Source organism: Gadus morhua, chromosome 4 (genome assembly GCF_902167405.1).
Source record: "Gadus morhua chromosome 4, gadMor3.0, whole genome shotgun sequence".
Taxonomy (NCBI): Eukaryota; Metazoa; Chordata; class Actinopteri; order Gadiformes; family Gadidae; genus Gadus; species Gadus morhua.
Genome location: NC_044051.1, coordinates 8,133,129 through 8,144,654, shown reverse-complemented (window position 1 = coordinate 8,144,654; position 11,526 = coordinate 8,133,129). Strand labels below are relative to the sequence as shown.

At 49.2% G+C, this 11,526-nt stretch overlaps 4 protein-coding genes across 4 annotated transcripts; all 4 read right to left on the bottom strand.

Moving 5' to 3' along the window:
• Nucleotides 1-237: 237 nt before the first annotated feature.
• cct2 (chaperonin containing TCP1, subunit 2 (beta)) lies at nucleotides 238-7,657 on the bottom strand. Its single transcript, XM_030353726.1, has 16 exons — nucleotides 7,566-7,657; nucleotides 6,376-6,450; nucleotides 6,097-6,162; nucleotides 5,893-6,004; nucleotides 5,705-5,781; nucleotides 5,236-5,348; nucleotides 4,237-4,439; nucleotides 3,687-3,787; nucleotides 3,414-3,541; nucleotides 3,153-3,256; nucleotides 2,953-3,072; nucleotides 2,397-2,525; nucleotides 2,210-2,313; nucleotides 2,018-2,117; nucleotides 733-874; nucleotides 238-583 (listed from the first exon to the last, which is right to left on the bottom strand). The coding sequence occupies exons 1-16, from the start codon at nucleotides 7,566-7,568 to the stop codon at nucleotides 553-555; spliced, it is 1,608 nt and encodes a 535-aa protein (XP_030209586.1). The 5' UTR covers nucleotides 7,569-7,657; the 3' UTR covers nucleotides 238-552.
• A 120-nt stretch (nucleotides 7,658-7,777) lies between these two features.
• LOC115541841 (histone H3) lies at nucleotides 7,778-9,168 on the bottom strand. The gene has a single exon (XM_030353728.1). The coding sequence runs from the start codon at nucleotides 8,626-8,628 to the stop codon at nucleotides 8,218-8,220; it is 411 nt and encodes a 136-aa protein (XP_030209588.1). The 5' UTR covers nucleotides 8,629-9,168; the 3' UTR covers nucleotides 7,778-8,217.
• Nucleotides 9,169-9,348: 180 nt separating this feature from the next.
• Nucleotides 9,349-10,278, bottom strand: LOC115541843 (histone H2B 1/2-like). The gene has a single exon (XM_030353730.1). It carries the CDS (start codon nucleotides 10,241-10,243, stop codon nucleotides 9,866-9,868), a length of 378 nt encoding a protein of 125 aa, XP_030209590.1. The 5' UTR covers nucleotides 10,244-10,278; the 3' UTR covers nucleotides 9,349-9,865.
• Nucleotides 10,279-10,350: 72 nt separating this feature from the next.
• Nucleotides 10,351-11,385, bottom strand: LOC115541845 (histone H4). Its single transcript, XM_030353731.1, has one exon. It carries the CDS (start codon nucleotides 11,259-11,261, stop codon nucleotides 10,950-10,952), a length of 312 nt encoding a protein of 103 aa, XP_030209591.1. The 5' UTR covers nucleotides 11,262-11,385; the 3' UTR covers nucleotides 10,351-10,949.
• Nucleotides 11,386-11,526: the final 141 nt, after the last annotated feature.

The window sequence follows — 11,526 nt, the reverse complement described above, 5'->3', positions numbered from 1 at the left end:
GCTTTGAAGGTAAAGTTGTGTTGGATGCTCTGAGGGGACTCTTAATATGAAAGTGTTTTGAAGGTTAAGAGCAGTAAGAGTAGTGTTGAATGTTTTGAGCGACTCTTATTGTGAAAGTGCTTTTGAAGGTATAGTGAGTGAGCGGTGTTGGACGATCCTGCCCCACTCAACAGTTGATTCAGGGAGGTTGCGGTGGCTGTGACCCGCTAACCAAAGACAGTAAATAAAGGGTTCAGATAACGGTTCATATCGTGTTTATTTCTGTCGGGACAAACATTCTGCAGAGTACAGGACAGCAAACCACAACTAGCATCACGCTAACTAGCATCCTGCTCACTAGTGAGTGCTGCAGAGAACCAATGCAAAACTAAACTGAAACAAGTTAGCATTAGCATCTCTGGACTAAAGCGATGGCTTAATCAGAGGCTAGCCGTTAGCAGGATGAACTCGGTGCTTCAACAGTTGGAGAACATGAAAACTTAAAGAACACTAGAAAGAGAACTGGACGAAGATAAATAGGCTGATCTCCTCCTCTAACCCCCCCCGCCGCGTCTAGCAGGGGTGGTGGTCGGGAACCCTCTTCCTACAGAGACAGACAGACAGCGAGAAAAGGAGAGGGAGAGAGACAGACATCAGGGTTTAGTCAGCATTGTCAAACACGTCCCACTTCCTGGAGCGGTTAGCCAATTGGAGCAGAGCATGAAGTTGAGGCTGAAGGGGCAATGGACGGACCTGGGCGCCGCCTTGACGATGTTGTCCACACGCAGGATCATCTCCGCCGCTTCAGAAGCAGACAGCAGCACCTGTCGCTTCACCTGGAAGGACTCAGTAACACCGAGGGTCACCATGTCTCCTATGATGCCCTGGGACATGTCTGGAACACACAACAATCACATTAGGATACCATACTGAGGACAAACATATCCACAGGCATTGGAATACCATACTGAGGACACACTAGAATACCATACTGAGGACACACTAGAATACCATACTGAGGACACACTAGAATACCATACTGAGGACACCCTAGAATACCATACTGAGGACACCCTAGAATACCATACTGAGGACACACTAGAATACCATACTGAGGACACACTAGAATACCATACTGAGGACACACTAGAATACCATAGTGTGGACATAAACTGGAATACCATACTGAGGACACTAGGGCTGTAACGACACACCAACTCACGATTCGGTTTGTATCACGATGTTTGACCCACGGTTCGATACATTCCACGATTCTTTTAAATTTAAAAAGCATTTAAACACTTGTATAACAATTGACTTAATGTGCCATTTAATAACAAATAATTTTGAACACTGAACAGATTTGAACAGAAAGAATACTATTCAAGTATAGCAAAATGAATAAATAAATAACCAAAGATTGCAGTTGGAGGATGCTTGCAGGTAGGCAAAACCCTCAACTAGTTTTGTGGTTTAGGCGTATGAATTTGAAATTATTAATGTCAGATAAATAATAGTAATTTTAATAGTTTGGTAGCACTAAACAGCGTTCCCGCTTCTCGGTGGCCGATTCATTCCGACCTATAAGCAGACCAACTGCCGGTCAAAGCACACAAAACACTAGAGACAGGGATCACACAGGTTATTTTTGCGCGCTTGGCCCACTCTGGATAAATGTCGTTCATGTCGCATATGTGGAGTTTGTCAGGCTGTGGAGAAATGCAATCCTCCTTAGCCACGGAGCGCTGTCATCACAGCGAGGGCATCTCGTCGCAGACTCACGGCATCGATAAGGAGCGGTCAGCAGATACAATTTTGTCTGACATTTAATTTTTCTATTACCGGACAACGGAAACCCTGGCACTAACAGCTCCCATCATGTGGCTGGAACAGGACTCGAGGATAATGGGCGTTAAAAGGGCGTGTCTCGCTTCTGCCTTATCACACCGCGAGACAGGTTTGTGGCTTTGAGTGTCGCGATTTCAGTTTCAATACGCATATCGTTACAGCCCTAGAGGACACACACACACACACCCACCGAGGCCGTAGGTGTTCTTGTTGTCCTGGTGCGCAGCGCGGAGTTGAGCCACCAGGTCGGCGCTGTCGTAGCCGGCGTTGTCCGCGATGATGGTGGGCAGCTGAAACAGTTACCATAACAACTCGGTCACAGTAGAAAAACAGTCCCCGTAACAACACGTGGAGAGAGAGGGACTGGTTGAGAGAGACATACCATCATGAGAGCCTTCGCGAAGGACTCCATGGCGACCGCGTCCTTCCCTGCGGTCCTATTGGCCAGATCAGTGACGGCCTTCGCCATCAGCATCTCAGAGCAGCCTGAGGGAACAGCTCAGTTAGGACCCACTTGGGGGGGGGGGGGGGGGGGGTGAGTGAGTGAGGGTGAGCGAGAGGATGAGCACCTCCTCCGTAGACGGTGCGCGTCTCCTTGATGGTCTGGGCGAGCACACAGAGGGCGTCGTGGAGAGAGCGCTCCGCCTCGTCCAGGATCTGCTGGGTGGCTCCTCGCAGCACGATGGTGCACGCCTCCCCTGGAGCACCGCAAACGGGTCGGAAACAGGTCAGACCCAGACCCCATAGACCACCCAGCCTCCCAATAGAACACAGGAAACGTGTCAGACCCAGAACCCCTAGACCACCCAGACCCTCTAGACCACCCAGACCCTCTAGACCACCCAGACCCTCTAGACCCAGAACCCCTAGACCACCCAGACCCCCTAGACGACCCAGCCCCCCTTCGACCACAGGAAACCGGTCAGACCCAGCGTACCCCGTTGAGTACCCAGCCCCAATAGGTCTACAGAGGTCCTCACGCTATAGGAATCATTTCGTGAACAAATCTGGATTAACTGCAAACAAAACAGATTGTTGCTGTGATAACGGACGGACTGTGATAAAGGGCAGTCTGTTACTGTGATTGAGGACAGACTGTGATTGAGGACAGACTGTGGCTCGTACCCATGGAGACTCCAGAGAAGTGGATCAGCTTGTCCTCTCCGATCATCACCTCCTCGATCAGCTTACAGTGTCCCAACTTCACCAGCTCCGGCCGGTCGAACGTAGAGCTGATCTCCCCTCCTACACAGACAGACAGTTAGCAGGTGTCTGGAGGCAGCAGGACGTCTGGACCAATCAAGAGTGCAGGACGGGGTCGTTACCGGTGACCAGTGCCAGACGCTCCACACCGGCGAAGTCCGCGTGTTCGATGGCCATGACCCCTGCCGCAGCGAAAAGCTGCTCTGGGTAGTTGTAGATCAGCTGCCTGAGGGTGAGACAGTTGGTAATACATCAGCTGCCTGAAGGTGAGACAGGTGACTATAGATCAGCTGCCTGAGAGAGAGAGAGAGACGGGTAGTTCTAGATCCTTCTCCTGAGAGCCAACAGAGAGTAGGTTATAGATGATTCAGACAGACGGGTACCTGTTGATGAAGCAGTTGATTCCATGCTTCAGGATCCTGTCCACCTTCTCCTTCATCTTCTCCTTCTCCGCCATCTCGATCTCCGCCACCTTGGCCGTGGAGTCGACCCGGACCCTGGAGCCAAAGATCTGAACCCACACATGTACCATCAGTACCACCAGGACCGCTATACCGGACCCCCATACATCAGTACCAGTGGTAGGTTGTTTGGTGCAGTGTATCCTGCTGGTACCAGTTGTACCAGTAGTATCATTGGGTGTCTGGTTCGGTCACCTTGATCTTATCCGTGTCCATCCCGGTGTTGGCGATGAGGATGGTGACGTTCTCCAGTCTTTTGGGCTGGTTCACACCAATCTTCTTGTCCAGGAGGAACCCTGCAAAGAACACACACACACACACACCTTAGAACCTCCAGCTCCCCTTAAAACCTCCAGCTCCCCATAGAACCTCCAGCGCCCCATAGAACCTCCAGCTCCCCATAGAACCTCCAGCTCCCCATAGAACCTCCAGCTCCCCACAGAACCTCCAGCTCCCCATAGAACCTCCAGCGCCCCATAGAACCTCCAGCTCAGAAACGCTACCTCCAACCCCCCATAGAACCTCACCTTAGAACCTCCATCCCCCTTAACTGCCCCCCCTCCGTCTCAGCACAGTGGAACCAGAAGACGTCTACACGTCACTGAGACTGCCACCACGCTAGACAGCAGGTTCACCTGAGAGCAGAGACGATTGGCTCTCAGTTCCCAGCTGTACTCAGGTTCTGAGCCCCGCTGCACACACCCTCCCCCCCAGTACATCCTCCCCTGATGGGCCCAGTACAGACCTTCGTCCAGGTACGAGTCTGTGAGGCTGCCTCCCAGCTTCTTGATGACGTGGATGGCGTCCAGGTTGCCGGAGCCCTTGAGCCTGAGCACGGCGTCGACCGCCAGCTGGGAGAAGTGCTCCTTGTGGTGCGTGAGCAGCTTGGAGGACAGCGTGGTCCTTGAGATGTTCAGCAGGTCCTGCTGGAAGCGCTCCGGGTCGTTGCTAAGGCAACACAAATCAGGGAGATAAGCAGGTGATACACACTTATATACACCTTCCCCACACACGCACACTTATACATCATCCCCACACACACACACTTGTACACACCAATACACTGTCCCCACACACACACACACACACACACACACTAAAGGTCTGATCCCACATTGACGCAACGCAGGGGGGTTACGGACCCCTTACGTCCTTTCAGACCCTCCTTCCAGCGCGAGGGCCTGACATGCGCTAAATGTTAACCGTGCGTCGAGGCGACGCAGCAAGGGCTGTGATTGGTCCGCTAACTACATCATTTCCGGGAAAACGCTTGGAAAAAAAATCTAAAAAGGGAAAAACATGTCACTTTTGTCTTCATAGCCGTAACCTTTATTTTTACTCGCTAGTAATCGGTAAAACGTGGAGACGTTTTGTATTCGGTCATCATAGACTTCGAATGGAATGACCGGAATGGACAACGACAACCAAATAGCAGCCTATCTTCTGTTTTTGTTGCACATTGTTTGAGTCGTATTCAGCTTTCAAGTTTCTAGAATCAATATCATAATCAAAAATACCATTAGTACACCAATTGTAAATTAATAGCATGCACAGACAAAGACCAACTATTTCTTCTCTCTTTACCATGGCAATGCATAGCGACACGTAAACCCGACGCAGAAAAATAAAGGTTCACGACTACGTCGAAGCGACTGCATGGTCGTTGCGTTGCGTGACGTGAAACCCTAATCAGGCCTTAATACACCGTCCCCACACACCCACTAATCCCCGCCCCCAAACCCACCCGTTGTCCACGGCGGCGGCCCTCAGGGCGTCACGGGCCGCTTGCGTGGCCTTCCTCCACCCTGAGACGATGGTCTGGGGGTGGATCTTCTTAGCGATCAGAAGCTCCGCCTCCTGAAACAGACAGACCCCAAAAGTCAGATTGGTGTGGCGACACACGCACGTATAACACGTAAACGCACACCAGTATTTCCCCCAGAAAATGTCTTAGTCAAGATGGTCAAGGAGCATGTTTTCTTTCCCTACGAGAGTTTTCTACTTTGTTAATGCATAATAATTAAAAAATATTTATTAAAAAAAATAAAAATATATTTTTTTGTATATACATTGGTAGTCAAGGCGGGGCCCTAGTGTTAAGGCGGACGCCTCAACACCACAGTACTGGGGGAAACAATGCACACACACACACCGATGTCGCTGTAGCAACATTGGAATCCTTCTATGAGACGATGCCTCAATGAGGTCCTCACCCTGAGCAGCTCCGCCGCCAGCACCGTCACCGAGGTGGTGCCGTCGCCCACCTCATCGTCCTGGACCTTTGACATGTCTGGGAGAAGGACAGACAGTCAGACGGACAGACGTCTCCCTGACCGACATCCTCACCCCCCCCCCTCCTTCCCAAGGCCACGCCCACTCCCAAGGCCCCTCCCCAACTCACCGACCAGCACCTTGGCGGCCGGGTTGTCCACGCCGATGGCCTTGAGGATGGTCGCTCCGTCGTTGGTGACGGTCACAGACGCCTCGCGCCCGCCCCCCAGCAGGATCTTGTCCTGGTGGAGCCAATCACAAGAGAGGCTTCATCACCTGGGTAACACGCACACACCTCTGGGTAGAGCGACTAGTGATGGGGACCGTCACCCACCATGCCTTTGGGCCCCAGCGTGCTCTTCACCAGGTCCCCGATGGCGATGGCTCCGATGAACGACGACTAAAGACACCAGGAGATCGTTATTACCTCCACGCTGAACACACACACCAACCCCTCAGACACATTCCCCCACACACCCCTCATACACATCCCCCCCCACGCACACCCCTCATACACATCCACACACACACACACACACACCCCTCATACACATCCCCCCAAATACACACCCTAGATTCATCCCCCCCCCCCACGGCCCGCCCCAGATCCTACCAGCCGAGCTGTCTCTGCCTTCTCCTCGTCCGCTCCGTGGCGGAAGATGTTGACAGGGGCCATAGAGAGAGACGCCTGGGGAGGAGGAGCCATCATCAGTATCACCATTACACCACTAGAATTATGTCAGTATCAATGTTACACACCATGAGAATCCCTTATACACACACATACGGACACCAAGAATTCCTAATACACACACACCTAGAATCCATAATAAACACAGGCACAATCCCTAATACACAGGCACAATCCCTAATACACAGGCACAATCCCTAATACACACGCACAATCCCTAATACACACACACAATCCCTAATACACACACACAATCCCTAATACACACAGGCACAATCCCTAATACACACAGGCACAATCCCTAATACACACACACAATCCCTAATACACACACCTAGAATCCCTATTAAACACCTAGAATCGCTATTGCACCACTAGAATCGCTTCATGATACAGTATCATTATGAGTTGATGGTTTTAATAATCATTACACTATGCAGATGATACAAAAGGTATTTCTTTGCTAAATTAAATTATGATTAGGAACTAGATTCATTGGGTATGATTATTATACCATGATCAGTTAAGACTCCTTAATTTCAGAGCCGTTCAGTTAAGACCCAGCATGGTCATGATGGTTCTTAACTCCGCCCTCTTAGAAGCCTCGAGAACATGTAATGTTAGTGATGTGAGATTGATGTAAATGGTTCTAGTCCCGTTCCAGACCTAAGGACCCGTTCCAGCAAGGGTGTTACGAGTGTTCTGCGGTTTTTCCTAACTGGTCTGCGGAACAAAGAGTTTGGGTGCTGCACCCTAAAAGCAGCTAACTGGACTAGCTAGGCTAGCATGGTACCACACCAGTGATTTGCCCTGTCACGCTGGCGTCGTTTAGAAAACATGAGTATAGTGGGGGATATAAAGACGTCCGTGATGACCACATGAGACCACGTCGGGCTTCTCAGGTGAACGAAGATAGTTTAATAAAGAGACCCTAGGTAGGACCGGCACCATGTGCTCAGTTAGCCGTTAGCCTGCGGAGCTACATCTACACCCTGAGCCGCAGAAGGCTCTTCTACCGACCCCGCTGTAGAGTTCCGCCTGTTTAGAGTAATCTGGTCATTTTCTGGGTTAAAAACCGAATGATTGTGGTAAATTAAAGGATCTAAACTCACCATGATTCAGTCCGTCAGGATAACAAGAGGAACGTTCCGGAAAGGAGCAGCAGCACGCACAACGTGATGACGTGACGATATAGGCAGCAGGACACACCCCCTCGTCGCGGAGGGATAATTATTATTTTCCCCCAAAATACTTAAAAACGTTCGTGCATTGTGTAGGGTTACAGATATATTAGTCTTGAGTGGATCTGTTATTTTATTTTTTTAATTAAATCGTATAGCTACAAATAGTTGTATTAGTCTATAATTGTATTTATTTGTATTTTTCCAAACATGACGTTTCTAAATATTTGTGGATTATTTATCATGGAGCGACATTGTTTAATAACCCCCGGCCAAATTATACCGATTATTCTAGTGTTCTTGTGCGACTCTCAGGAACCTTCGAGCTTGGTTTAGGGTCAACCCGACGTCTTTTAGAGACGGCCCAAGAAGTGTATCATTGCAGTGGTCTGCGCTGGATGGCTCGAATTTGAATGACATTAGACCAGTCAGTTAATAGTTTGATTGTCCTCTAGACTAAACATTGCATAATATTTGCAAACATTTTAATAAAGCAGGGTTCAGTGTCTATTTCAAAAGGAAGCCTTTGCAAGAATTGTGTGGCTCTTAAAAGAGCCGTTGTGGGGATGTAACGAAGGTCGCTTTAGGCACGCTCTCCGCGGATGCGGCGGGCCAGCTGGATGTCTTTGGGCATGATGGTCACCCTCTTGGCGTGGATGGCGCACAGGTTGGTGTCCTCGAACAGGCCGACCAGGTAGGCCTCGCTGGCCTCCTGAAGAGCCATGACGGCGGAGCTCTGGAAGCGGAGGTCGGTCTTGAAGTCCTGGGCGATCTCCCTCACCAGGCGCTGGAAGGGCAGCTTGCGGATCAGCAGCTCGGTGGACTTCTGATACCTGCGGATCTCTCTCAGGGCCACGGTACCGGGCCTGTAGCGATGGGGCTTCTTCACGCCGCCGGTGGCCGGGGCGCTCTTACGGGCCGCCTTGGTGGCGAGCTGCTTCCTTGGGGCTTTGCCACCGGTGGACTTACGAGCGGTCTGCTTGGTTCTGGCCATTGCTTGTTAGCTGCTGTTGTTCGTCTTCACGAAGTGTGCTAGGGAGTCAACTGCAGGAGAATATATACACTGAGGCCGAGCACCGCTACAAGCTGATTGGCAGTTTTGAATAATGGCGGGAGCTCTGTAAGGTTCACGATTGGCTTTAGCGTACTTACACACGCCCCTAGGGAATAGGGAATTAAACTGAAAGCACAACTCAAATAGAGCATAGTATTAAACAGAAGAAGAATAAGAAGAAACAGATCATAATGTATAAATAAATAACGAAGTTCACATTCGTCTTTGTATTTATGTATTTGTCCCATTTGTGTTTATATTCGGCTAGGCAGGAACAAGGGAGGGTAAAGTCTCACCAGTAAGCCACACTGGGAACACAGTCGCTTTGGGATTTATGTCTGTTTGGGGGATTCATGGCATATGCGAAGATCATAATAAAGTATTAAGCGACTTTTTATCATATGCACCGTCTTTCCGTCGCATATATTTGCTTGTTTTCCAGTTTTGTTTGTACTGTCAAATTTCTACGTGAAGTAACGTGCATTAATTGTAGTAGGCCATTACCAGAGCCCGTCTTCCTACATTCTCTGGTAATACGTTTATCTGTCACCGGTTCTCTGATGTCATCGAAACACGGGGGATGGCGGCCCCAGCGCTAGGCAATGGTTCTTTAGGCAATGCACGGGATTACATTTTATGTACAATCATTTGAGAATATAGATCAGTTATCTTTTTATTATAATTACAGTAAATACGTTTTTTTTTGCCAGATAAACACACTGGGAACAGATATGAAACCAGACCACTGCAGCCATGGAAACGGAACTGGATCTAGTACTGAGAATGGACCTCTGCCCTGCGACCATTGCAGTAACGTCGATTTTTTCATATTTTGCAAAATAATTTATGTATCGAGTAACATTAGATTATACAGTTGACAATATGGTGGCCCGTTTACCAATCGGAATAAGTAACCGGGGTCCGAGATCTGGTCCGTAGACTCCGTAGACTGATCGGCTCTCCACACACAACTCCTTATATGCAATCTCTTAACACACGTATTGCGAGTGGATTTCGAGCTTTGTTACTTGAAGAGACGTGAAAACATAGATCGATGTTCAGTTACCGACCTGTAATTATGGTTAATTAATAAAGTGGTCAATAACATAAGGAAAGCCCTTAACCAGGTTTGGGTGGTCCTTAAAAGGACCGTTGGATTGTCGGTAAATGGTAGCATTTACTTGGAGCTGGTGTACTTGGTCACCGCCTTGGTGCCCTCAGACACGGCGTGCTTTGCCAACTCCCCGGGGAGCAGCAGGCGGACGGCGGTCTGGATCTCCCTGGAGGTGATGGTGGAGCGCTTGTTGTAGTGAGCAAGGCGAGAGGCCTCACCGGCGATACGCTCGAAGATGTCGTTGACGAAGGAGTTCATGATCCCCATCGCCTTGGAGGAGATACCGGTGTCGGGGTGGACCTGCTTCAGAACCTTGTACACGTAGATGGCATAGCTCTCCTTCCTGGTCTTGCGGCGCTTCTTGCCGCCCTTGACTGCGGTCTTGGAAACGGCTTTCTTAGAGCCCTTCTTCGGCGCGGATTTGGGTCCTGGCTCAGGCATGATGAAGCGAGTGTCCAGCACACAGTTTGACTGCCAGATTTATAGGAGGCGCATGCAAATCAACAGTGTTGGTCCCGTTCTGTGATTGGCTGAAGAATTGGGACGCGGTAAAATGCGGCACTGGTCGGTATTACAGCTTGACAGTAAGGAGATTGGCAATAACTCCTCAACCAGAATATTGAACAGTTCAACTAAACGTTTAAAAAGGTTAATTTATCAACTCAGACTAGTTAGAAGTTTACTGGTCCAGCTGGCCGGTTCAGTCTATAAACCCAATCCAATCTTGGTTTATATGGCAACTGTAGACTCAATATTTGTACCAATGGATGACGTGGTTGATTATCCAATTAATTATATTCTTTCCTTATAAATGTAATCTTGAGTTATACCATTGTATATATCGGGTCGACCGGATGATTCGCAGAGACTAGAAATACTGTTGAATTATCCGTGCGAGAACATTTAGTGAGTTTGTTATTTGTTCACATTGTTATACAGATTCAATATGAACCTGGGGACGAGGTACATAGCATTTAATACCGACGTGGGACGGTTTATTTGATATAATGAAGACGCAGAAAATTCTTGTTCTTATTCAACGCAATCAGCTCATTAACTAGAGCTGAAGTAACGATATTGCAGGATGGCTTTTCATGATATTTGGGCGGCTCTTAAAAGAGCCTTTGTTTGGGAGAGATGATTATGTTTAACCGCCGAAACCGTACAGGGTGCGACCCTGCCTCTTCAGGGCGTAGACCACATCCATGGCTGTGACAGTCTTTCTCTTGGCGTGCTCGGTGTAGGTGACGGCGTCACGGATCACGTTCTCCAGGAACACCTTGAGGACACCGCGGGTCTCCTCGTAGATCAGGCCAGAGATACGCTTCACACCGCCTCGGCGAGCCAGACGGCGGATAGCGGGCTTGGTAATGCCCTGGATGTTGTCACGAAGAACCTTTCGGTGGCGCTTAGCGCCGCCCTTCCCGAGTCCCTTTCCTCCTTTTCCTCGACCAGACATAGTGCTGTGGGATATTTAGACTGATATGACCGGTGCCGTGTGCTCCGGGTTTATAAAGGCTGGTTGAGGACCTGAGAGAGACGAAGGGCGGGTACTCCATTACAGGCCACGCCCAGTGCCTCAGAGATATTTACATTTTACATTTAGGGCATGTAGCAGACGTTTTTATCCTAATCGATAAAATAATTACATTTGTCATAAGAAAGTGAAAGAATATATCGATGTCAGAAACAGTAAGGATGTTCATAGAACCAAGTGCCAAGCA

Bases quoted from the DNA above. Each gene is read 5' to 3' on its own strand.
- LOC115541843 (XM_030353730.1), bottom strand. From the start codon at position 10,243: ATGCCTGAGCCAGGACCCAAATCCGCGCCGAAGAAGGGCTCTAAGAAA.
- cct2 (XM_030353726.1), bottom strand. The intron at 3,257-3,413 runs GTACCCGTCTGT...TCTCACCCTCAG, and splicing joins ATCAACTGCTTCATCAACAG to GCAGCTGATCTACAACTACC. The intron at 2,526-2,952 runs GTACGAGCCACA...GCGGTGCTCCAG, and splicing joins CTTCTCTGGAGTCTCCATGG to GGGAGGCGTGCACCATCGTG.
- LOC115541845 (XM_030353731.1), bottom strand. From the start codon at position 11,261: ATGTCTGGTCGAGGAAAAGGAGGAAAGGGACTCGGGAAGGGCGGCGCT.
- LOC115541841 (XM_030353728.1), bottom strand. From the start codon at position 8,628: ATGGCCAGAACCAAGCAGACCGCTCGTAAGTCCACCGGTGGCAAAGCC.